Genomic DNA, 26,251 nt, shown 5'->3' with positions numbered 1-26,251 from the left:
ATTTTAAATACTAAGCGAGAGTTTCCTTTGCAGACTGCTAATGAGAAATCGACTTTCTCGAAAGCGCCATGCTTTAATCACATCGACAATGTCTTACAGGTCACATTGAACGCGATTATCAGAAGAGCGAAGAATCACGAAATATTTACGTCTAACAAAATTCTGTTCTGTAGGCAAGTAAGTGAACGGCCCACTGAGACATTCAGAGGATTACATACTAAAAACTGGTGAATTAAACGGTGATACGTAAGGTATTATAGACGTACGTCCTGGCAGAATTTTACGAACATAGGCACAAACTATTATTTTGTGCGTTTATTAGCAGTTCTTTTAAGCAAGTGCGTAACTCCTTAAAATTCTACACAGAGGCGTCATTCTAAGTTCCTTCACAAAACTAACCACGGGTAAAAAGAGGCATTGCACTTTGTACGTTATTGTAATAAAAATATGATATGTTAAAGAATTGTACCCTCTGGTATTTGTAATTAATAACAGAAGGAACAAGAACTAAAATGCGAACAGACACATAAAGACTTGCTTAAATGGAAATTGAAAATAGATGGAATTCTTGCATGCATCTTGCAAACAGACTGGTCCGTCTACTGCGTGGAATTATGAATTATTATATTTGAAGTACTGTGACAGAAAGTAATAAGATGACGCGATGATGAATGTAGACCGATAAAAATTTCCAAAATATATTTTCGTTTTCTCTGTGTGAATTAATCCGCAATCAGGGGCAATGTAAGACTATCAGACATGTGTTGTGTACAAAAATGGCGCACGTTTCAATGATTTAAAAAGATTACAATTTAAGGTACATGTGTTAATGTAATTTTGCAACAGCTATATTCTTTCCCCCAAGAATTTCAAAGTTAATTTAAATACCTGTTATTTCATTTATGTTATGTGGGTGTTAAATTAGAGCCTTGAATTACGGTAACAATGGAATGTAAGGGTGTATGAAAACAAACAGCTGAGAATATTTGTTTTTAAAGGAGAGAAACTACCAAGAGGGTGGAGAAAGGTACATAATTTATAATCTTCAGCAACTATTATCATGATGGCCAAACTAAGGAGGGAAGTATTGTGCATGCATTCGTAGGATACAATTCATCTGAAAACGGTGTATGCCGTAAGCAGGAATTGAACACCTGGGTTTAGAGGTTTTGATACGAAGTGCAGGAGAGGTGTGAGGTCTCGGGGCAGCACAGCGCCCACTGGCAGCTGCTACTAACCAACAGCCTACTTTGTGTAAGTGCCAGGGGCTTCAGGCTGTACCTCGGAGTAGCGGTTTCCAGTTGAGTGATGATGGAATAATGCGGTAAGCAAACATACCAGCTATAGTATCTATGTGTACTAAACATAGGCTGACACTGTTCTAATTTCATTCGTTTCTATGATACCTCTGTCGTGAAATGTACCGAACCAGTTATTTTTCAATCATATATAAGTAATATTGCGTAATTTCTAACAAAGAATTTGATTTATCCAACATCTGTGCCTATCAGTCTGTCAGTATTTTTGTCCTGACTTTTGCACGTTCTTTCATATCCATCCATTTATTCATTCATCTGCAATGTGTATTGAAATGTTTATTCTTATTATTTTAAAGGTTCATGTTTAGATTATAGTTATTTATTTAAGTGTCCCTTAGTTTGGGTACGATTTACTCAGAGTAGTTTTATAACGCGTGTTACATATTAAGATTATAAAAATATGGGGCGCGTTACGGATAAGAAAAATTGCACCCAACACTAGATTCTTCCAAATGGTTTGCTTGGTCTAACACGGGTACACCCTCAAATGCCATACTAGACCACGATGTCCAGAATTTTATGTGGAATTTCCATTGTGCATGTGATAATTTCCTTGGCAGATAAAGACTACCCAAGCCTGAAGCTGAAAGCTGACCTCCATGTACTGCTAAGAAATCTTAACTCAAGTATTGTCATATTGCTTAGACACGTTCATTAGAAGGGGGGGGGGGGGGGGAAGAGAGAATTACAGTTCAGGGAAACATCGCAATGTATAATAGGGTTCGTCAAACAAGTAAAGGTTTGAAACCGCTTCAGAAGAGATGTGTTGTCAGATGAAGGAAATCGTAAAGAGCACTTCTACCCTGCATCTGATGTTACGGAAGCCAACATGAAAGGCTAAATGAATCGATGCAGACAGCAGGCAAGAATTACCAGAGACATAGTAGATAATGCGTACTGCAAGGTTAACCATTAACCAATAGTTTCAGCATTAGAGGTAATTCGAAATGGAATATTTTTAGGAGACGTTCTTAGTCAACGATAACGGTCCACATTGCAACTACTAAGGGAATTTCCTTTCTGTCGTAAAATAAGTTATAAAGTACGGGCTATGTAAATGTCTCCAGTCACAGTTCTTAAAATGCTTACCAACTTCCAGTTCAGATGTTTTTACCTTCGCACCTTGTTTAAAAACATGAAAGTCAAAATAAAAAACATTAATTTTCTCTGTTTTTTCATGAGCGTAATATTAGGTATTTCACAATACTGGTGCGTGAACAGAGGACGCTCAGAAGAGCAACGTGTGTGAAAATAAGACAGAAGAAGTAACGGAAAAAATGACGAGGATTACAATTTGCTCGCCTTACCAAATATTACCAGGGTGGTCAAATCAAAGGGGATGAGATTTGGTAGATTATAATCGCAAGTCAGTAAATCCTGGGGGAAGAAGGCCACTTGGGTGACAGGCGTAAATGGAAGTGTACTACTGAAACAGGTCTTAGGTTGTGTGTTGCTGGGAATGAGGCAATGAAATTTCCGAGCTGATCGAACTTCTTGCTTTATCAGCTAAACAGCAATAAAGTGATGACGAAATAACTTGCGCAATTGCATCAGACGGACACGGTATCTGGAAATGCCGAGGAAGACATGCTGGATGCTGTGACCTCTAGAACAGTTCGCTGGGACCACAGTAACGATTCTTACTTTCCTGTGGCGACAGACAGCTGGGCTTTCGAAATAAAACTCGTGTCACGTACGGAGTGACGAGTAGATAAATTTATCCGTTAGCAGCACTGTGGTCCAGGACTTCGAGTTTCTTTGTCTGTGGAGATCAAGTGGCAGTATAGAGTTTCGTGGATATGTCTGTTCCTGTTATCGTCCTGGATTTGGGACAGGAAGACGCTGTCTGCATGAGGCGGATTTCAGAAGACAAATGAAGAGGCCGTGGATAATCTAAAGTTTGACACGCGGCCACAGTCGCTTTACATGTAAAAGTATTGTGTACTGAATGACATGAAAGTTAACAAACGAGGTAGATCATGAAGATGACTATATCTTCTGGGTTGTAACGCCGTGTAGTCTGGTGTGAATTTACCAACGTTTCAGAAGAACTTGCTGCCTTCATCATAGGGGCTACACAACAACCCAGAAAACAGTCATCTTCATACGCGAAAACCTGAAATCTCACACTACATGAAAATTGTAAGTGAGACAGTGGGACAGGTCTACTCACGTGCTGATACTCAGCCGTCGGTCCTGTACTACTGGTAATAGTTTTCTACGCAGAAATGTGCATGTACTCAACACATGGTTTGAACCAATAATATATTGAACATCATTAATTCGCTGTAATAAGAAGCATTATATTTATGATTCGAATACTGACATTCGCTTCTGAGACCTGTATTACTGTTCAGTATTTTTTCGGAAGATTGCTTCTATTTGAGAACAACAAATCGGATTTGGTAAAATAAGTTAAAGGGAATAAAGAAAATTAATAAAGAAGAGCTTTATAGTTTATACTTTTCATAGTTGATAATTCAACACAGCACTTTGGCTGCATGAACTCATGGAGTCGAGACAACAGATCTTAAGGATTAGAATGGATGCCAATGTTAAAATGGTTCTTGTAAAGATGTGAACTATATACTTCTTCATTACAAGGAAAACTATTATGCTTTTGTTACTTGTTTCCCTTAATCACATAAATAAATGTTTAAATAACTTATTCAGTGCAGCCATTTTGAATATTGCCTATCACGTTACAAATTATAGTTGATTCCAAACATCCAGGAAAATATAATCCTGTACATAAAAGCTATATTGCAAAAATAACCCTCAGTGGCACCAGATGGCACCATCATCCTTCATTCTTTGCCTCTCGGATGACCGCTGCTTGTTTGCAGCAGGGCACGCTGTTCCCATAGCGAAAGTTCAGCGTTGGTATTGCGCCAGGGGTTATGGCCTTATCAAAACAGAGAACTATAACATTCCTCTGGTGGCATGAAATGAAAACGCGACGCAATAAAACAACGAATATTCCAGACTCGTGCACATCTCCCTCAGCAAATATGACACTGTGCGTTTCGGTTCGGTCTGATAAATTGGTTTGCTTGGAGAACTCGTATACCCGTTACCGAGATAATAAAAACATTTTGTGCGGTACATCCTTGAAGACTGGCTGCTTCGTAGATTACTGACATTGACGTATCAACTGCAAAAGTTACTTAGCATCGAATGAGTTGACAGGAGTATGCGTCATGAATTTGGGAGGACTGGGAAACATGGGTCGTGGTCTTTCTCAAGACACTATCCTGGCATTGTCCTAGAGGGGCTGAGAAAAACAATCACAACTATGTTCCAGGGTAGCCACTATCATGTCCGGGCTTCGAACAGTGTACCCCCAATTACATAAAACATACGCTATTGTTCCGAGAAACTTCTCGACTGACTGCGTTCAGTACCTCGTAACCTGCTATAAACTTACTTTGCAATTCCAGTTACTTATATGCAGTTGTTATTACATCTATGCAATACCAACACTAAGTGAAATATTGTTTGCCTTTCGGTGGCTTGTTGGTCTAAAATTTATAATAATTACACTGTTAAATGCACTCTTCAATATTATACCAATACTATGCATTTATTTTGATGATTTTCGTCGGAACGGTACAGCAGTAGAGGTCAAATCATCGTTGTTATAACATCCTTGTCTGAAACGATACCGACACGACCGATATTATTAAAAAAATTGATTAAATGTTTAATACATTCTGACCACCAGCAGTATCTCTTAAACGCTTTCGTGACGTGACTTCCAACAGGCTAATCCTTCAGATACCTCACCTCTAACACATCGAAAGCCAGGGCTTTTAATGCCCGTTTCCTTAGGCCCAAGTGCCTGGAACTTCAGCACAGAAATCGAAATTGCAATTGACAAGCCGTGAGAACATGAAACACACGTCCTATGTTTTCATCACATCTGCCAATCACAATATAAATAAGAACACATCTGCTACTGCCTTGTAATCTTTCATTCCTTCAACACTGGATTTGGTAACCTAGCAACGGGTAATATTTTGTACAAAATTCCTTTCGATCGCGAGCAGGATTTACTTTTATTTCTGCAGCCGTGACTGCCTGGTAGTTGTTCTCTGCAATTGTTACGTCAGATAATTCATTGTTCAAGACGATTACGCGTAGACCAGCTGGTTGACAAAAGCCAAGAACTGGTCTCCGAGGGAATTGCTCCATTTTGCTTCCCTCAGATAAAAGCTGATAAACTGAAAAAGAAAAAAAGACTTATTTTGGTGTTACCAACTTTTAAAAGTGGAAGGTAGAATGAGATCTCGAAGAAAAGTTCTCTTCAATGTAATAAAAGAATGGTCTATGTTACCCTACAAAAAACTCGATGATAACTGATTCACTGGAAAGAACTTCCTTAGGCAGTTGACAGTCATGAAGTCGCTCAAGGAATTTCTTTTTGTTATGGCACCCGAAAGTTAAAAACTATGACTAAAAACTTGCTCTCGTCTTCATAATATATGTGTGTAAGATGATATTATCGTCTAATCATACCCCGCTTTTCATAGTGGGCTATTTCCATAGCAATTTTATTACGAAAGTTTCTCCAAGGAATCACAAATGCACCTTATTAAAATGGTAAAACGTGCTTAGGCTAAACCACGTCTGAGGATACAAGAACTGCATATAAAATTTAGTCAGATGCCTGAAGGGCAGAGGTCAAGGAGCACAGATAGGTTAGTAATATTAAATACCTTAAAGAGATAGTATGTGAGGATATGGGCTTAATTCAGCTGGCCCAAAATAGAGCTGATGTGAATACGGTGGTGTACTTTCGGTTCCATTAAAATACAAGGAATTTTTCAACTAACTAAGGGTTTATCAGCTTCTAACAAATTATTCTACCATATGAACTGGGTTAAGTTTCTGAATCCAAAACGATCTTAATCATTAGAGATTATTTTTATTCAAGTAGACAAGAAGTCTTAGTCCTTACACGCAAAGTCGATACGTACTGATTCTTCAGCATCACGCTCACTCATTCGTACTATAGAGAAACTCACGACTGAAGAAGACGTGGATCTGACATACGCCACTTCAAGAGGGCACTGAGATAAATGGAGTGCGAGTAGCAAGGCGGACAAGGAGAGCGGTCTGTAAATTTGTTGAATCGGGATGTCAGGTCTGCAGAAAAATTCTACTCATTGATTGATAAAAACGCATTAAAGGAGCTAATGCACATGATCCAGCGATAAAGCAAAATTAACGTATATAACACGTCGCAAGAAAACATAACATTCAGTCCGTAGGTCATATAACAAGATTCTAAACACATTTTAATATATCAATGAACATAATTTTTGTTAAGATTTCTATCTTCTGGGTTGTTGCGCAACAACCCAGAAGACAGATATCTTCATACTCACCGCTGTGAAAACCTCAAATCTTACGCAAAAATTGTTAACATACGTGATAAATACAAGTAATCTCAGCACTGAAATAAATCTACATAGAATTTAGTTTCATTTGCACGTGCTATACCTACTGCACTGGGTAATTTAACCAAATAGAAACTCCTAAAATTACATCAACACACGCAAATATTAAACGTGGGACCAGGCACTCAGGTTAGTACAGATGGACTTAAACAAGAAAAAAGCGAAATTTTACTCTTAAGTATTGTGTAAATTAAAAATTGTTAACGACATCTTTTAACGTACTATCATCTTTTAGAATCGATTTATGTTGAGGGAATACTGTCATGGTGTCTTTCCACAATGTACTGGATAAAAGAGAGGAACATAATGAAGACGCCGTTAAATTGTACCAACCCCCGGGTGTATTTCGAAACAACGTGACACTTGTCATTCTGCACTCGTTCCACAAAAATCTGACTACTGAGAGCGTGACGCATGACATCGGGTGTCGTTTCAAGCGATAAAATGTACAAGAAGAGCCAGGGATTAATATCAATTAAAAGAGGAAAAAATACATAGGTCTACAGCATCGCACATGACAGGGAATGATGCATTTATTTCTGTGCCGGTGGTCTTAAAAACCATTGCCACGTTACGAGAACGCCTCTTTATACTGTAACTAGTAGAATATCCCATTCTGACAGACGACCATTTTAAAAATACCCGCGTCAAAATGGATATTTAAAATACCGTGGACATACTACGCCTATTCACAATATTTTCTTGAACTAGACTAAATAAAAATCATGTTACCTTATACGTGTTTTATAGAAACATAACGAATTTTCACCTTTTAAAAAATATAAGACCATTCTTTTGTGCAGATACCTAACACAAAATATGTATTACAGTTTTAAGAATATTCATAAATCACACACAAACATAATTAAAGTAGAGGTTGGACAGCTGGAGGACACGCATTTTATGTGATGTACGAGTATTTTGTACGACGAACCCGTTTTAAGAAATGTCATATAAGTTAAATATAATCTTCGTGCAGAAGTAGTGGTTATATTGACTGGATACGGATCAAGATAAACAAGGCCGAAGGATTTTAATATATACTTCCAAAATTAAATTTTATTTACATCACGTGAGGAATATGAAAGATGAAATTTGCGGACCAATTGATAGACAAGGCCATAGACCACCCGAACTTCCCATGAGTTAATTTAATTATCACAGCACGTCATGTATGTACCATAATTTGTCTATGATGAAGGCAGGCGGACTTTATATAGTATTTCCATAATTTAGTTAGCAATTTTACTTTTGAAATTCCTTCGTATGAAGATGGGGCATGATGACGTCATGCATGCTTCCGAAACAAATAAAAAGGAGATAAACGAATATGCCGGATTCAACAGTCTCCAACGGAATTTTATTACATGAAGGAACTCTGCGATTCTCCGTCCTCTTACATGATAGTGCATTAACCTGAAACCTAAAGTAGGAACGCAGTAGGGGTCGATTTTACCAACTGAATGCCGCAGGTAAAGTATCATAACCACGGACGTGTCGTGCGTATTGCTGCGAAAGCCCCTGGAGCGGTGAGCGGTGGCCGGGCGCTTCCGAACTACATATATATATATTTTCAGGTTTCTGAAAGAAAGGATGTAATTAGCAATATCTGAGGTTCTGACGGTGGCGAGTATTAAGATTGCTGTCGTCTGGGTTACAGTACCGAGAAATCTGGTAGACTCTTCCAACGTTCCAGAGGTCCTTATTTTGAAAACAGGTGTGTAGCCCTAATTACATTATACGATAAAAAGCAATGAGGAACGCTGCCATAAGCTGCGTAAATATTCATTCTGCTGCTGGTCCTAGACTTACTCATGGATATCCCTATTAATCCTACGCAATTCTCTCATAGTTTAACGCCAAGTTCCTTGCACACATCCACAGCCACACTCCGATATAATTCTCTGCTTTGGTATGTAATTTCGTTAAGTTTTTGTAAGGTACGTATTCTATAAGCATGTAATTTGTCTCCCAGTAAAGGCTGTTCAGGGTAATGCCAGGGGAATGTGGAAGATGCAGAATTCACCAAGAAGTTTCCATGCAGATTAATTCATTCGGACTAAGCTCTATGGCTTCAAGAAACATTACAAGACCTTGCAATTAAATAAGCAAGCCCATTATATAAAAATAGAATTGTCACTAACCTTCAATAAGTGTTACCTTAAAAAAACACGCCATTTATTTTCATACAAGCTTTCCATTGTAGATGTTATCTCTAGAAACACTGCCAGAAATATTTCTTAGGAAGTCCTTTAATTCCTACCGTTACATTGTGTTGTATGTCTTCAATAGATGCGTAACCTTTCGGAATCATAAACTACAAGACACCGAACACATTCAAGAAATATATACATGGCACTTTATCTCCTAAATGACGTGAGATGGAATAGAGTATTGGGGTAAATTTGAATTTACACGTAATTATTTACAGGGGAAATTCATTTTAAATCTTCAAAATCCAGTACGTTGAAAACCTAAACCACAACACGCGATGGACTGGTAGTTTCAATGATTACACACTCACAAATGTTCAGTATCAACTATTTAGCTCAGAAACCCTCCGAGGCAATGCACTTGACATTGCTACTTGTAGCATTCTGACGCCAGTGTTCTGCCTCGACGCCACCGGAAAGTAAGAGAACTTGGCAAGCAGACCGGAAATTACATTCTGCGAGCAGAAAAACAAGGAAGGCCAAAGAAACTGCAAGGCGGTGGGAAAGTCAGAAATTGAGCGCAAACCGAGTGCGCCATCTCACGGCAGACTCTGAAATATACCTATTTAAAAAGGACGTATTCGACGTCATATCCTGTTGTTCGTAATTTTTCATATTAGAAAGTCTCTCATGCTTTTTTTTTACTGTTTCCATAGCACTGGTACGGTTCAATGTTGTCACATACATGAAATCGGATGTAGACGCTAATATTTGGCAGTAAAACAGCGGTTTTGATAACATGCGAGCGAACTAAAACTGTGGAATTGTTTTCCGTGTCAGAATACAGGGATTAATACCACATAATCCGTCAGGTAATACCAATAATACGCCAGTTGCAAAAACATCGCGTTTACCAGAATTCATGTGTTACCTCGGAAAACAATGGAGTTACTTCCATAAAAGATACTCCGAAAATGCAGAATAGCTTGCATAGATATGTCATCATACGAAATAAACAACCATACTTTAAACGGTTTCAGAGACGTTTCAACCTCTCAAGTTCAGACACCTGCAGATTTATACAGAAGACACGGAGTTAAGGATGCCAACATTTGATTTTATCCAGTAATGTGATGATCTCACGTATTTTCACGAAAAGAGGTTAATTAGTTTGGATAATATCGCTGTCATGAGAGAAAGAGACCGACTGATGAACACCATATTCAGTTTCTATAAATGTCCTATAAATGTTATAGAAGACTTTTCGGATTCTAACAGCTACTGTCATTACAGATGCACTGTGATCCCTCATGAGCTTTGACCATTCAGGAACGTTTTATGCCAATTTTCGACCCTGTTTCCACTCTCTAGGATGGGTTGGTCGGACTGTCGTAAGGCCTCTACCTCCACAAGACAGAACAACAACGAAAAACGTAGACACACATCTATACGTCGACTAGGATTCGAACCCAAGATCTCTGAGCAGCGCTGCCACTATGACAACAGTCCAATCAGCCAGGGATATTGTCATCAACAAACAGTTATTTTTCCACGTGATTAATTGCAACTTTCCTTCTAACGCAGAGTTCTTCCACATACCGAAACGCCCATCGAAAAGCTGATAGGATGAATTGATGCAGGAACCACGAAAGGTCCCATATGCAGTGCCATTTGTCAACTTTGATATAAATGTGAGCGGCACATGGACCAACGTGTAAAATATATTGTCCCTCCCATCGCTTCCTCACCACATGACCTATATCTTGATCGACCAGTACACAGTTTAATGAAACGAGAGAGGTTCGAATTTCGAGATAGGGAGAAACCACACACACACGTTGTCACAGAATTTCAGATAAAATTTTTAAACTACATCAGTAATTACATGTTTCGAGGAAACTAGTAACAAGCACACTACAATAAATAACTCTAGTTAAACTTTCAGGATCGATCAGCTTATGATAATTATGTGGTTACAATATAGTTTGTCAGCAAGCAGCAAATGGAAGCTGTAAGCACAACTGCAAATAAGTAACCAAATAACGTCAAGATATTTTCCTCTTATATGGAACTTAAGGTTTATAATCAATTTGCAGCTATTGATCATCCTTTAATTGCAAGTACCATGGTGACTATACCACATGGTTAATTATTCTCTTGTATTCTACCTTTTCCTCAAGACACCTCAATAAAGTGAATCCGGACTGGATGGCCAGCAGGGTCAGTCATTTTTATCTTCCCCATCACGTCCATCCCGGGTCTGCGGTCCTCCCAACCTACAAACCAATGATGCTAAGGAATTTTTCACCGGCATAAAGTAAGATTGAGCTGACCACTCATATCCGCCTAGTTCCGAATAAGAGAAGCTTTACCTCCACTCCACCTATACGTCTCCATGACGTGACAATTGGACACAGGCAACACTAACTCGTAAGCGAGTTCAAAGAGTAACTGAATGTCAATACGTCAGTCCTGATGATAAACTTCGTTTCAGTAAGCATAATGCAGATAGTGTTTGGTTGGGATAAAGTTGTCAAGCGTTCGAAACACTCCACGGCTGAAGGTTTCGTCTTGTCGTCCGTATCTCGTGGCTGTGCCACGCATGCGTTCACGACGTACTGAACACTCGACGGCGTTAGGACGGCGTACGTATGATGGTTAGTTCTCGTCTGGTGGAGACGCCAGGCGCCACGACGCGACACACAAGCGGGAGCTGTTCGCCACTTTACATCTTACAAACTTCCCAAACATCGTCATCAACTACGTCTAAGGTGTCAAGGATACGGAAGGTTTTCTTTTAGACTTTGAAATGGAAAGACAGAAATTTGAAGGAATTTTAAAAGGAGACTAAACCGACTGTCAAATAAAATACACTAAGAAACAGAGCGTGTGAGTGTTAGTGTTTATGAAAATCGTGTAACTTAAATCAAAGATCCGTTCACTTCGTCCCATCTTTTATTCAAATCAGTATTGACTCTACACAAATACAATGACAATTTCAGTTACATCTGCGTAAACAAGTTATACTGACAATAAATAAAATATTTTCTCCATATCTTCTCAGACAGACGTGACAAATTTAGTCTTCAGGAAGGTCTGCATACCATTATAACGTCACGAATACAACATGACTAGTTCCTATGGTATATTTAGAGTAATTTAGGCCACAAATAATCGAACAAAACGGCTGCAAGCTGTTTCAAAGACGTGAACTACATACACGCCAATCGTTGATGGATGCATCTCTAGTCATATCAAAATCTTGTTTATAGAGAATGCATGTGGCACGGAGAGAACAATCCGCCTGATAAATGGCGGGCAATTTATCAAAGAATAACAGCGTCCATTTCTTACATGTCGACGTCGAAAGCTTCGGAAAGCAGCGATTGTTTCGTTTTACTTGTAGAATATTCGTTGTGACTTTAGTGTTCATAAACGTGCAAGATATAACGGTCATTTCTGTTGTAGCTTTCTAATAGACAGGTTAAATGTATTTTTTAGTATTAACATTAGACAGTAAATATTGGTATACGAAATAAAATTATATCGCTAAATTTTTTCATATTTAAAATATATCCCTGAAAAAATTACGTAAACCTACCAACTGGATTATCAAACCGAGCTCAAGAAGAAAACAAAAGTGTATTGTTAACGAGTGGTATTTGTAATGTCCGACGACGTCAGGACATGTTCCCAGGACGCCGTCTGCATTACGACAAACAAGACTTGTCCTCAGCTAGTTGCGACGAGAAAGAACAGTTTTCAGACAGCCAAAATGTATCCGTTTATCAAAATACTTTGCTCTCTGGAATTCAGGAAGTTAGTGTCGTTCGGCACAAGGAAGTATTATTCTCAGAAGGCCATGATGCCCAGGAAGTGGCTCAAGAGTTATCCGGAGGTCGTGTTACTCAAGCGGTTCTTCACGAATTACTTACTTCGTCACAATGCCAGGATCAAAACGTATTCCAAACAGATCAGGCTTACAGACAGGATCTGCTTTCTGGATGTCACACCAGCCAAGATCGCGGGATATTTCCCGAAGACGGTGTTGCCAAATTACCAGATGTTAATGCGTTTTCAGGAAATTTTATATCTGAAGAGACTGTGTCTTCCGAAACTCCTGCTAACCAAACCCAGGACGAAGCAAAATTTTCTGCAGGTGGAGACAATGGCAGCAATGTTGAGGACATAATTTCAGTAAATCGTGATGTCCAAGATATCATTCCAAGTGGCAATGTTACACGGCGTATGGGACAGAACGTATTCTCAGGAGGTCTTGCTGATCAACAGTGCATGTTATCCGAAGACCACGCCCCCCGACAATGTGTGTTTCCTGGAGACCGCACTGCTGGGCAGGAAGAAGTTCTTACAGGAAGCCGTCTCACGCAGGTTCTCGACATCAGAACGGCCCCTCGGCAGCTCGATATGGGTAAGTGAAAAAAAAAACAGGGCTATAAAGCCAACACACAGCCATTTAACAATTGACAAACAATAAGTTCGTGACAAAGAAGACGAAAAGAAAAAGAAAATATGTCTTAGTACACTTGACCGCCAGCGACGTGTTCAGTTGTTCAGGAATAAATTTAATTATATAAATTAGACGAATAATTCAGTGCGTATGTATGTTGAAGTGCTTTCCCTGTCTCTTCTTGTGTTCATAAGCACGACATGTCCTAATTTTTGATTTGACGTTCTTCATAAAACTGTTATTAACAGCTACTCACAGGCATGGATACTCCTAAATGCTGACGAAATTTATATATAATGTTTTATGATTTTAGGTAACTATGTGACATACAGAACAAAAATGTATGCAGGCGACACAAATTATAAAAAGCTGGCTGAGGATTTATAATCCCTAATATATACCATTTAATACTAAATTTCACAGGGATTTATCAAGAATTTTGGGGCTAAAATGTTCGGACAGTCAGACAGAATGAGAGGGAGACGTTAATTTATGCATTATATACTAACTATATTTTGGTAATTTAAAGCTTAGAGAACGCCCATTGGAAAGACCCAGAAGAACGTGAACAATAACATTAACATGGAACTTAAGAAACGAGGTTATGAGGGTGGGAAGTCGAAGGGTCTGGTTAAGGAACGTGTTCAGGGTCAGGTTTTTAAATCAGTGGCGTTGAACTTTACAGTTTTGCTACCCTCTCGTATCGAAACCGCCAACTTAGTAGTTAGTGATTTATTTAGTCAGTCAGAAATATTTTATAGTCAGTGCTCTAAACTGAAAGTGATTTTCAAAATTAAAGCATTAAAAGACTTAGAATTTGGCTGTCTTCAGGGCTGTAGCGCCGTATAGTCTGATAGAAGTTTACTAACATTTCAGAGGTACTTACTGTCTCCATCATTAGGGGTCAGTGAGTCACCACCCTGTTGATGGAGGCTTCAAGGACCTCTGAAACGTTAGTGAACGTCACCAGCATATACGGCGCTACAATCCAGAAGGCAGCCATCTTTGGGCTCAACACCGTGAAAACCGCAAATCCTATTTAGACCTAATGAATTCTAATAGAGATTTTAATTAAACAGAATCCCAGATATACCACTAATACTAGAATTGCTGCATCCCACCCTCTTGTCTGGTTTCGCTGTTAATGATCTCGCAATTAGCAGCATCGACTCTCTAAGGAGCCGTTGTCCATAGCAACTACTGTAGGAAGATAAAGTGTACCTATTATCCTAGTGAAAAATATGGCAATTTGATTCTTTATTTTCATGAATTAGCACTACGTAGCGATGGGGGAGGCAGATTGTCTTATTTAGTGAATTATAAAGACAAAGGAAGGCAAAAAGACAAAGACCAAGGGAAATGGTATTACAAAACATAATATTCTTATGATCGCGAAGCATACCAGAATGTGGAAATGAATACCATATTCTGAGTGCTTTAAAGAAAAATTGTATCTGATCATTGTAAAAGAACTAATGGTTTTAAAAGCTTTGTAGTTACTTTGAAATACACATGCACTGCATTTTTTATTTCTTGTTGGAGTTAAGGAATTGCAGTATACTTAAAATGAAGAAAAGGGTCTAGGATTATGGAAATAATAAGAGTGCATGCACGTACTTTTGTACAAAGCGTTTTGTGATACATTAACAGTCATGCATTCAAATTACGTTCTATGTAATCCCATTATTAGAAACTTCATGAAAACTTAGGATGATTCGATTCAAACATAAACTTTCACTTGCATAAACATACAAGATTAGTTGATGCATTGGAAAAATCACTAGAAATAATTTGCTGAATTATTTTTTATGAGAACGTATCGGGACTGTCCATTTTGTAGACGTTTCTGAATAAGATAATAAAGAATGTCAGCCTCGTTATGGATTTTATAAAGAAAGGCTCTGAGATTATTCTAATTATAAACGTTTTAAAACTTGCATCTTTTCAGGAAATTTATTTCGTAAATCGAATTATGATTCTTTGTAGCGTTCTAAAGCGTCCTGTTCGGGTAGAACGCTATTACCTAACTAAGTATTTAACTAACAAACGAGTGGATTAATAATGACAAACATAAGTGATGTATGTTCCTTCATTTTCTATCTGTCCCAGCTCAAATCCGTTTTCAATAATTTTCAGGTTGTAAAAATTCTTTGGATAGTTTACACAGCTTTAAGACTACACACATAATTATGTGAAGAAGCTGACCTACATTTATTCATTCTTTGAAGCTTCAAGAGTTCACCATAACGAGCACGTTTTAATGGGCATTCAAAATGAATGTTTGCTGCAACCACAGAAACACTCTTCGTTAGAAATCACAGCGAACGTTTTTTTCTGAACTGTAAGAACTAAGTAATCCATAATAATGCTTAATCCACAATCCTTGCCGATAAATTGCACGACTTGAATTAGGAGAAGAAAAATAAATAGCGTTTTGCGAGTGGCAGGAAAACGCAGACCCATTGTGTTCAGGACATTTAGTTAGAGCTCACGCTGACAGTTGCACATATTTTAGTCGTTATGAGAGAATTAATGAAGGTATTTTCAGCTTCTACAGAGCGGGGTAAAAATTGATAAGACTCTAGTTTGGGAAGATAAAATTAATTTGAAGTTGCAACTTTGTCGATAAAACGTATGCCGCATCAGAGCTTCCTAATTGAATTTCCCTTCACCATAAATCAAAAAGAAGGCTTTCCTTTGAAAGCTATATTAAACACGCAATACATCGGCTATATTATTTTTAGATAGGCACAAACAAGGGTTTGTGTAAACATGAAAGAAGAATTATTATAAAGACACTTGAATTTTCTTCATTAAACTATTCATTTGTTGTTGTTTTTTTTTAATTGAGCTGCCTCATGTAACGTCTAGCTTTTTAATCATATTACGATGCATTCTACATATTTCTTTATCGTACAGTCCTGTTTCATGTGGCTGTAGTACAAATTGCATTCAGTTCGTATTATGAGTGAATATTATAATTTGTAAATGCAATATGATTCACGTAGTTAATATATCACAGAATACCTAGGAATGAAACATACCAATACAATAACAAAATACTGTCAAGAGAAATTTCAGGCCCGCTAATCGCTCGAAGGCTTCGCTCGGTACAAATTAATCGATGTGGTTCGCTTGTTGTGTAAACTGTTTAAAGCTGCTGAGTTTGTTCAGCAGTAATTGAATCAACTATTATGAAAGAGAATGGCAAGTGAATGGTGCGAAAAATAACAATCCCGATAAAACTCACAGCAGAAAACTCAGCAGGATCGCGAGACGAAATCCCCGTGACGATGGAAATAAAGCAGAGTCTATTTATCACAAATAGCAACAGCCAAGCGTTCTTTAGGCATCAACAAGAGTAAGTTATTTCGAGATCAGCCAAGCTCCGGGTTGGAGGTGAAGGCCGCGAGGTCTGAAGAAATGACAATGTGCTGCTTGGTCAATTCTGTCGTACACGACGTGGGGCTACTGATAGATTCGTACGGAACGACAGCAATAAATAGCATAAAACGACATTACCGTTTTACAATCGACTCTTACAAACACACACCCACACTTGAACACAGGGGCTCATTTTATTAAGACGTTTGTACAAGTTTGATCAATGTATGATTTGAGGTTTTCACAGCGGTGAGTATGAAGATTTCTGTCTTCTTGGTTGTTGCGTTGTGTAGTCTGGTCGATGTTTACCAGCGTTTCAGAGGTCATACTGCCTCCGTCATCAGGGCGATTCTTAGTATGAAGATTTCTGTCTTCTAGGTTGTTGCGCTGTGTAGTCTGGTCGATGTTTACCAGCGTTTCAGAGGTCATACTGCCTCCGTCATCAGGGCGATTCTTAGTATGAAGATTTCTGTCTTCTAGGTTGTTGCGCTGTGTAGTCTGGTCGATGTTTACCAGCGTTTCAGAGGTCATACTGCCTCCGTCATCAGGGCGATTCTTAGTATGAAGATTTCTGTCTTCTGGGTTGTTGCGCTGTGTAGTCTGGTCGATGTTAACCAACGTTTCAGAGGTCATACTGCCTCCGTCATCAGGGCGATTCTTAGTATGAAGATCTCTGTCTTCTGGGGTTGTTCAAATTATTATATATATTTTCTTGTGTGTGAAGCTGTAACTTTTCCTTATTTCTTCCTTTACGCTAAAAATCTAATTTCTTGTCCCTGTCAAGAAAATTATACTGGGAGAAACACATTACAGCCTGCTCAAAATTAGACACATTAAAACTGTGCAAGTAAACATTTTACGAACAGAAACAAAATGCTGCTTTTGTGTAGCAAAGCGTACAGAAATGGAATTAAAACTTAAGCACGTAAAAAATAAAATATTCACAGCTAGTTCAGACATGAAAGAGAAGAGAGGAGAGGAGAGGAGAGGAGAGGAAGACATAAAGTCGGAAATACTGTAAAACACTGTTACTGACCCGACAGAAGAATGCAGACAACTGCCACCACTCTAACAATGGTCATTTTTCCATTTAATTGTTTGGCAACTTTATTTCTTACAAGTAGCAGTGCATTAGAACTTGCTGACTTTACGACGAAATTTAGTGTCCAGGGACACCTCAGAGTCCCTAGTCAACAGCGACATTTCAGGGCTTCGTATCCAGAAAGCGCCAGGACATAAAACAAAGAAACTGTTAATCTAAGTGACTTTTATTTTTATGACTGTTTTATGACGAACATAAGTCTGTCCCAATACATTCAGACAGGACTATGGGAGTCTGAACCGCAGATCTTCAGAATTAAATTCGGATGCTATATTACTCAGACATGATATTCTATTGCTACTTAATCGAACACATCTCATCCTCAGTCCGTTTTATCACTTAAATGCCAATTTGTACACCCGTAGGAGTGCAGAACAAACAACTTCCGCTTTCATTTGTCACAGCCATTTCTTCTTACTTAAAGAGGACGGGGAGAAATGTCAATAACCCATTTGCAAGGCTAAATGCTTTAATGCGTTTATGTCGTACAAAAGACGTAGCAAAACTGAGAAGTGCTTGAAAAAACAGCGTACATTATCGAGTTAAATTTTTTTTTATAAACTCCTTTGTTCTAAATAATATAAAACTATAGATAAAATTATCGTTTATATACTGTAATATTAAGCGTTAACCCTAACTTTACAAATATATTCAATCCATGGCCGACTCAATGTTGTTAATTTAACTACGAATTTATGCACTTCAGCAAGATGCAAAGCTTTTCACAAATACTGAGCGGAGGTTTGGGATTCGAGAAAAACGTAAAGCATCTTCCAGGAGTAAAACGAAAAAAAAGAAGATCCAATTAATTGTAAAGTAGGGGTTAAGTGAGCCACGGTTAGGATTTGACCTTATTATCATTCTTCGCTGTAATGCTTAAATGGCTGCAATCTAAAACGGAAGATCGCTCTATCAATTTATGTGACGGAAAATCCTTAACAGACAGTCAAACACTGCAAATATTTAATGTGGTTAAAACTGACAATGATTAATGCCAATTAGTTAGTGAATTATATTCAACGAAACAAAACGGTCTTTAATCTAAATACATACCACTTAATAAAGTAAATAACTATTTATAATGAAATTAGAAAATTACCCTACAAGTATGTGGAAAATCTAAAGCATTAAACACATGTAGTCATAAACAACTTCTCATGAGGTCCAAAATCCCTCAACAGCAACCGACCACCCAACAAACCACGCAACATTTGCTGATTATGCAGACAGATAAGAGTCTGAAAAATTCACAAAGAAACGGCAAGAATCATCCATTTGATCTCCGCTGCTTAGTTCCTAATTCGAAGAAATTCCTTATGAAACAGTGTGGTCTCGAACCAAGGTTATAGTGGTAACAGCCATCTGATACACAACCATGCACGAAGGAAAAATTCAGTTTGCTGAGATAGAATTCATGTTAAATGGAAAACCTGCCTATAAAGTGAATGTGTCACTTGGCCAAAGAGAAACCTTTATACACATATTCTGTTAAAATGTGCTGCCTTCCTTTTTCATTCGCTGTTATCTGACACTGTGTCACATCTGCGTTTTCAACCTATTTAATTAAATAACCCCTTTACTATGTTGAGCTCATTCATACTTCACGCTGCTGTGAAGATTTTGAGATACGAATCTGAAAATCTAAACAGCGCTTTCAGGAGCAAAAGTACAGTTTGTACACTATTTATAAGACATAGAACGGGTACATCTAAAAATGGATGTTCAATGCTCTTTAATCCTCTGATCTGATGTACATGGGAAAAGATATTTACCGTTTTCATACCAAATTCGCACACTTCTATATGCCCATCAACAAACAGACTGGAAATCCAAGTTTAAAAACATTCGAGATAAAATGTATTTAAAACATCACTCTAAAACATGCAGAAAAGTTGTGTAATGGGATTTTTTAAGTATCACACACATGAATTTATGGCCTCCTGCCCATACGTATGGTACAAACAGGTAGACAAAAAATCCTTATAACTGCTGACAATTCTATAAATACATTAAGGGCAGCGTATAATAACCATCTGTCTTGAAGTAGAAGCTTTCCCTCAACAACCACTATAACAAATCCCATCATTGAACACGATTATCAGCAAGTTTCGACCACCCAATAGCCGCACCACCAATCTATCAGCCATCTCCCTCCTGGTGTTCAAAGTGGACATTTCAAAAAATGTTCCTTCACAAAAATTCTACATGCATCCCTTGCCAACCCCGCCGTAGCTAAGCTATTGTGTCTTGGTGTTCTGCTGTTGGCAGATCGAATCGCAGTTTCTCTTTATGTTGTACGTTGAATTATTTTCTTCTAGATCCATTATATGTGGACACTATTTCCTCCACAGTGTTTCAGACACGTTCGTTTCGCTGCGGAGCGCCTCTAAAAATCGCTTCGTCCGTCTGTATGTCACTAAGCATGGAAAAGCTGAAGGAGTCCTTGTACCCTAATTTGCTGTTGTGTTGACAGGAAATGGGTTAAGAAGAAAACAGAGTCCTCGTGTATCTGTAAGTTACACGATGTTCAAACAGCAGAAAGAGCCAGATATAACGGCTTGATCAAGAGTTGAGAAGAACGTTAAGAAATTTCAAAATAATTAATTGTATTTTAAGTATATAATTTTAAAAATATTGTGGACATAATCATTGTGACCGATATGGATGTAACCCTCATACTGCTAATTGATGACGAAACATGCAGGATTTATTTTAATAGAAATTAAACAAAAAATATATGAGAACCTATTTATTAATACTCATAACATGTCGGATATATAAGAAACGATTATGAAATGTAGGCCTGTATGTCCCATTAAATTATTTATTGTTTTGGAAACTAGTTTTATAAAAGAAAACTCTGAAAGAATTTAATCTTATTTTGCTGTTTAACTGCTAACTTTAGAATCACTTTTATACGTTTACGAAACAAAGATACAGAACTCATTCTGGAAGGACATGTCTGTTTATATACAGAGATGAATAAAGACACGGATTAGTGGAATGATTTCTGATGATGAGAGAAAAGGGAGAAAACAATCTAGCGTTCTGTACCAGAAACTATTATTCACGTACACCTTAAAAAGTAAATAGAACAGCTGAGTACACGCAAAGTCAACATCTGTAGCTACTTTAAAACTAATGTACTTGATTGCGGCTTCTTTCCATTAAATATTCAGACACAGAAAGGAGAATTTGTCGAAAGCAAAGGCAAGGAAGGGAAAATTCACCCAATATACACAATTATTTTAATACATCTAATTAGGTGTCTATTTTATTTCGTTCTTCAAATACTCAGTGAGATAAAAGACGGGGTGCCTGAAAAGTACACTCACAATAAACAAACAACCTCAAACTACAGTTAAGTTATATTTCAAACTTTTCATCGTCTACTTAAAAACATTGAGTTTAAGTTAATATGGCCCTCCTTTGTCTGACGTGTGTAATTACTTAGAATTATTACTTTTTTTAATTTTAACTTCCCCTTATTTATGACTTGTGATATGCTCTGTAGAGTTTCAGCCTCTTACAATAACCACATACAAATAAATTAACAATCCGTCACTCCTGAGATCGAATTGGTCTATTTGAATTTATAATTCCAGCAAACTACAGCGACCTGTATTCTCTTTGGTGGTCGATTTATGGCTGTTCTGTGTTGATGCTTGACATACATAGTTATACAAATGTACTTGCTCGTTTATAAATGTGAAAATTATGTCTAACGAAAGTGTATGCACGTGTCAAACTGCTGTCAGGACGCAGACATGAACATCATTAACTATATGAACTGCGTACATAATACTTGTAATTTTGTTCCCTGCCAATAATGACGAGACCCTGCGAATTTCGATGGAGTAATAAATAACAAGTAGTTATTCCATTAGCCTGGCGCAACGATTATTTATCCTTAAAACATAGAAAGTGAATTCCTAGGTAAAGCATCTATAATGACATTTTTAGGTTCAGGGACCTAATCATGCAATTGCATTTTGACTATTTACGGATTTCCTCAGACCTTCCAAAAGAACAGCTATTTAGAACCCTGATAGACACAACTAGTAATTTAATATTATGTAGAAAATAAATCCTAATCGTACTAGGGAGTGCTGTATACTGGCACAAACTAGTCCATGAAAAAGCAAGGAACGAAGTGCTCAAGACAATACACACTCCCTCACCTTCTGCAGAAAACTTGTTGGGATCAGACTCCATTACATGAGAATCTCATAACGGCTTCATCACATCAGAAAGTCAGGCAAATAAAGTTTAACTTCCAACACAAAACTTAGCCTGAATCTTGCTCTCGGAAAAGTAAAGTTCAGTTTGAGTTGAAATTCAAAGGATCTACAAATGAAGATTTCATCTATACCGCCATATTGTAGGTTGAACTAAGGGATTCTTGTTCGAGATTACTTTCCCCGTTTCTATGGATACAATATTGTGGAGCCGTGTTGAAGCCGTCCGGAATTTAAAAATTAGCATTTTAGCCCTCAAGGTACATTTTGTGAACCATTACCTTAAACAGATAAGTATGACAGTAGATAGTTCAGTCGGTAGAAGGGAAGAGATGACTTGGGAGAGGAAGGATATCGAGAAATGCTGAAGAAAATCGCCAGCACTTTCGGTCAAGAAAACCGGGCTAAAAAGTACGAAATCAGATGTGTTATGATGCGCAAACAAGAACAGTGGCAAGTATTCGGAAAAAATACCCCACGCACAAAGACGCATCCGCTACATTCGGTATTGACAAACGGCCAGAAACTGAGAGTGTCCTCACGAACGTACAGACTACTGCAGACCTTATCATCATAATCATTAACTGTAGCTCTACAGCCCGTGACGGGCCTCAGCCTCTTCCCATCTGGGAGGTTACTCGGTCTATTTAGATCATGTGATAGGACTCCTTGGGCGAGTGATCAGCCCGTCGCAAGGCCTCTACCTGTACACGACAGCGCAACACAAAAAGACGTGGACAAATCTCCATGCCTTCGGCGGGATTCGAACAAGGCCCACGTTTCAGATCGCGCAGCCATAGTATGGTATGAACGTGTTGTTCCGAAAACCAGCGAAACTGATTTCTTTAATTACATCGCCTAATTGTGTAAACATGGCGATAGTGCAACACGTGAGGATTACGTAAGTCACACGTGAAGATCAATTCTGGACAGAGGGTAAAAATGTATGTACGCACGCACGCACGCGCACGCACGCACATATTCTCAACGCCAATGAGAGGAATCGAACACAGGTCGTTCAGTTCGTAGCCAGTAACTTTATCAGAAAGTTTCCACGAAACCATCATGAATTAAAGTTTCCCGGAACATGAGACCATCTGTCGCTGTACCTTAAAGCATGAATTATTTATCATTCGGATGTTCCAAGTAGTTTTAATGTGGGTGTCTTTGAATAAAAATGGAGCAAGGTTTTTAAAAATTACATAACGTATGCTGTAATTCTGCAGAAATTTCGCTGCATTAAATATTAATGACCATGAACTCTGAAGAAACTTTGAACATCATGGATGTCACTCCAGGCTAAGAAGAGTTGTTAATATTAAAGAGAATTACGCGGAAATATGGTGTGGAAGGCGTTCGTCTCTTTCAGTATTGGATGCAATAACGTGATCATGAGAAGACCGTAAAGAATCCACTGAATCCATAAAAGCCGTACATTTCCTTATCGGGAATCGACATTTCCAAAGTCCTAAAAATAAACATGAAATGATATCATATTTATGGTGAACAGTGAACTAATAAAACAAATTCATGACGTATTTCGTATTATCCAGCATTCAACTGGAGACAGACGAAGATAAGAGAAATTCCAGAGTAACTTTGCTGGGTTGTTATAAACAAACTTTTACAAAAATATACATGCATTTATAATGGGCTAGTCAATGAGATATTTTTAACGATATTCCCGGAAATATCCAGTTAATAGAGATAGAACGAACTTCAACTGCTATCGGGTTAATTCATCATGTGTTAATGTGGTGTCATCGTTATGGTCACTTCGTAAAATGAGACAGATCGAGGTGAGAGGTTCTGTGCTGTTTGCATTTGGCTGCTGGTCATGTCCCAGGGCCCAACTTAGCATCCCGTATCGTTTGCACTGACTGGATACTGCTCATGCTCTGCACGTGACCAGACAGAGACTTCAAACAATAATCGAACGGGTTTCAGAAATATTTCCTGGGACTGCGAATAAATTGGATGTTTTGAGTCTGTTAAAAATAATAATCACAGAGATACAAACATAGCTACAGAGCCTGTACAAAGTTTTTTCACAATTGTTCCAATTAAATACAAAGATTTTATTTCGTCATAAAAATAATGATCATGGATTGGCAAAGCTATCATTAACATGGTACTGATCTGTCCGGATGCTGTATTTCCTGGAAGCAGGTTATAAACACAAAGTCACTTCCATGTTCATAATTTAAAACATGGCGCTTCAACTAGGAGCGGGGTGAACTTAACACGAGTATTTGTGAAGTATCTATTTACTTGCCTGAGTTTCAGTGTTACTATGACACATAACAAAGGGAAGGCGGATAAAAATTATAAATTATTTAGAATTTGGGACATGGAACACCGATTTAATTTTGCGAATGTCTTACATTCTTATTTTTACAGGCAATATTAAAAGAAGTACAAAGTTTAAATAGAGCAGAAAGGCAGAAAGATCATACATAAATACTCAACTGATAGATGTTATTAGTGTGCCCAAATTAAGGTGCTCGGGATGGTAAAACATGCAGAATGCACAGAACAGATGAGAAATTTGTACATTTTACTCAAAAAATCGGAAGAAAATAAATCGTTTGGCATGCATTGGCATAGTTTAAAGGATAATATTAAATGGGTCTTTAAGAAAGAGTTCGAGGTAGTGGAATAGACTCAGCTGGCTCAGACCAGGGTTCAGTGACGGTCTTTTGTAAACACCGCAATGTCGGTTACCAAGTAACAATATTTATTGAATTAGTCTGCTAGTCAGAAGTTGGAGGCAGGACTTTCGCCCTATTTTAACACACTTCAATAATTGTCATTGCATTAGTTTAAAAAGCAGCCAATACACTAACGGTGAGAATAACAATTGATTTTAGATTGGTCTTCCTTATTCTACTTGCACATAGCTTTCACGGAGAGACCTGAAACGGAAATACACAATGGCACATTTCGCCATAATGCGTTCTCTTCTGCTTATCTAATGGCAGCTGGACGCAATAAACAGACCACCGACAACTCAGTGCAGGAGTGGAGGGCGACTGCTGGTCTCACAGTTTCCACAAGCAATCACACAACTGATATTTCTAAATGAACGAAGATCAGAGAAAGACAGTTTCATATGACGTAGGCACATCACGTATTCACAATGGGATGAGACAGACAGACAGACAGACAGACAAGTTGTCATGAAAAATAGACAGTGATGTGAAGTTGGCAAAAAAAGTGTTACTTAGCACCTGTTCAATTTACGTATTCGAATATTTGTGTACAGAGGTGGACTAAAACATATTAACGCGAATATAACATATAAATCACTCTTACGTATTTATAAAATTATTGAAATTGTCATTTAAAATCCCCGTAAACTTTGAAACGGAAGTTCGTCTAAATGAAGCGTTATAGACTGTTGGAGTAGGTGGTACATATAGTTACCACTGTGTTTTAAATGGTTAAAGACTTCGCACTTTTACAAATCCTCCATGATAAAATTTTTTTAAATATGAACGTAGGCCTAAAAGAAGGTGTGGATTCTGTTTTTGTTGTGGCCCAATCAGCAAAATCCTTTATGCAACATTCGACATATCTGAATATTACGTCAAATTTAAAAAATTATCGTGAATACAGACCAGGAAGCCCTTTCACATGTTCATTTTAATTTATTATTCCGCTAATCTCACAATATTTCATACCCGAATAAGCAGATGTCAGATACATTGGAATTAAATATATTACAACGTAAATTTGAAAGTCAAACCTATGGAACTCAGTTTTAAAATTAAAATATTAAAAAATGACTTGAATAAAAGTATACAATGGACCAAATATTTTCAAACTTTTCTTACTTAAGAATGCAACTACTATATCCAACTGTCTGCTGAAACTTTTTCCACCTTTTAGCCTAGTTATAATTACCAACATTACAGAAGACAGACCAAACTTACAGTTTCAAACAAACATTTCACAATAAAATATTACTTGGAAAAAAATTCCCACGTATACATTGTGAATATAAATGTTAGAATACGGATACAGAGATCTGCAACCCGCAATGTTAGTCTGCTGCTGTGAAACTGTCATATTATTGTCATCCGATGAAATGGGCAATGCGTGTTCCTAATCATCACAAAACTA

The 26,251-nt window shown here is 37.8% G+C and overlaps 2 protein-coding genes across 5 annotated transcripts in view; one reads left to right on the top strand and one right to left on the bottom strand.

Annotated features, from left to right (window-relative positions):
• LOC147872343 (uncharacterized) overlaps positions 1-26,251 on the bottom strand; it is a 271,681-nt gene that overhangs the window by 58,674 nt on the left and 186,756 nt on the right. The window lies entirely within an intron of this gene.
• Positions 11,613-26,251, top strand: part of LOC110836581 (uncharacterized) — a 60,348-nt gene continuing 45,709 nt past the window's right edge. For both annotated transcript variants that reach the window (XM_022077916.2, XM_022077913.2), the window contains exon 1: positions 11,613-13,363. In XM_022077916.2, coding sequence (XP_021933608.1) covers positions 12,622-13,363 — 742 coding nt within the window. In that variant the 5' untranslated portion in view covers positions 11,613-12,621. The remainder of the gene's footprint in view (positions 13,364-26,251) is intronic.

The sequence above is a fragment of the Zootermopsis nevadensis genome, unplaced genomic scaffold (genome assembly GCF_977971745.1).
Source record: "Zootermopsis nevadensis isolate Lab colony 2312 unplaced genomic scaffold, Znev_1.0 Znev_ptg000028l, whole genome shotgun sequence".
Lineage (NCBI taxonomy): Eukaryota > Metazoa > Arthropoda > Insecta > Blattodea > Termopsidae > Zootermopsis > Zootermopsis nevadensis.
This window is presented reverse-complemented; position numbering and strand designations above follow the sequence as displayed.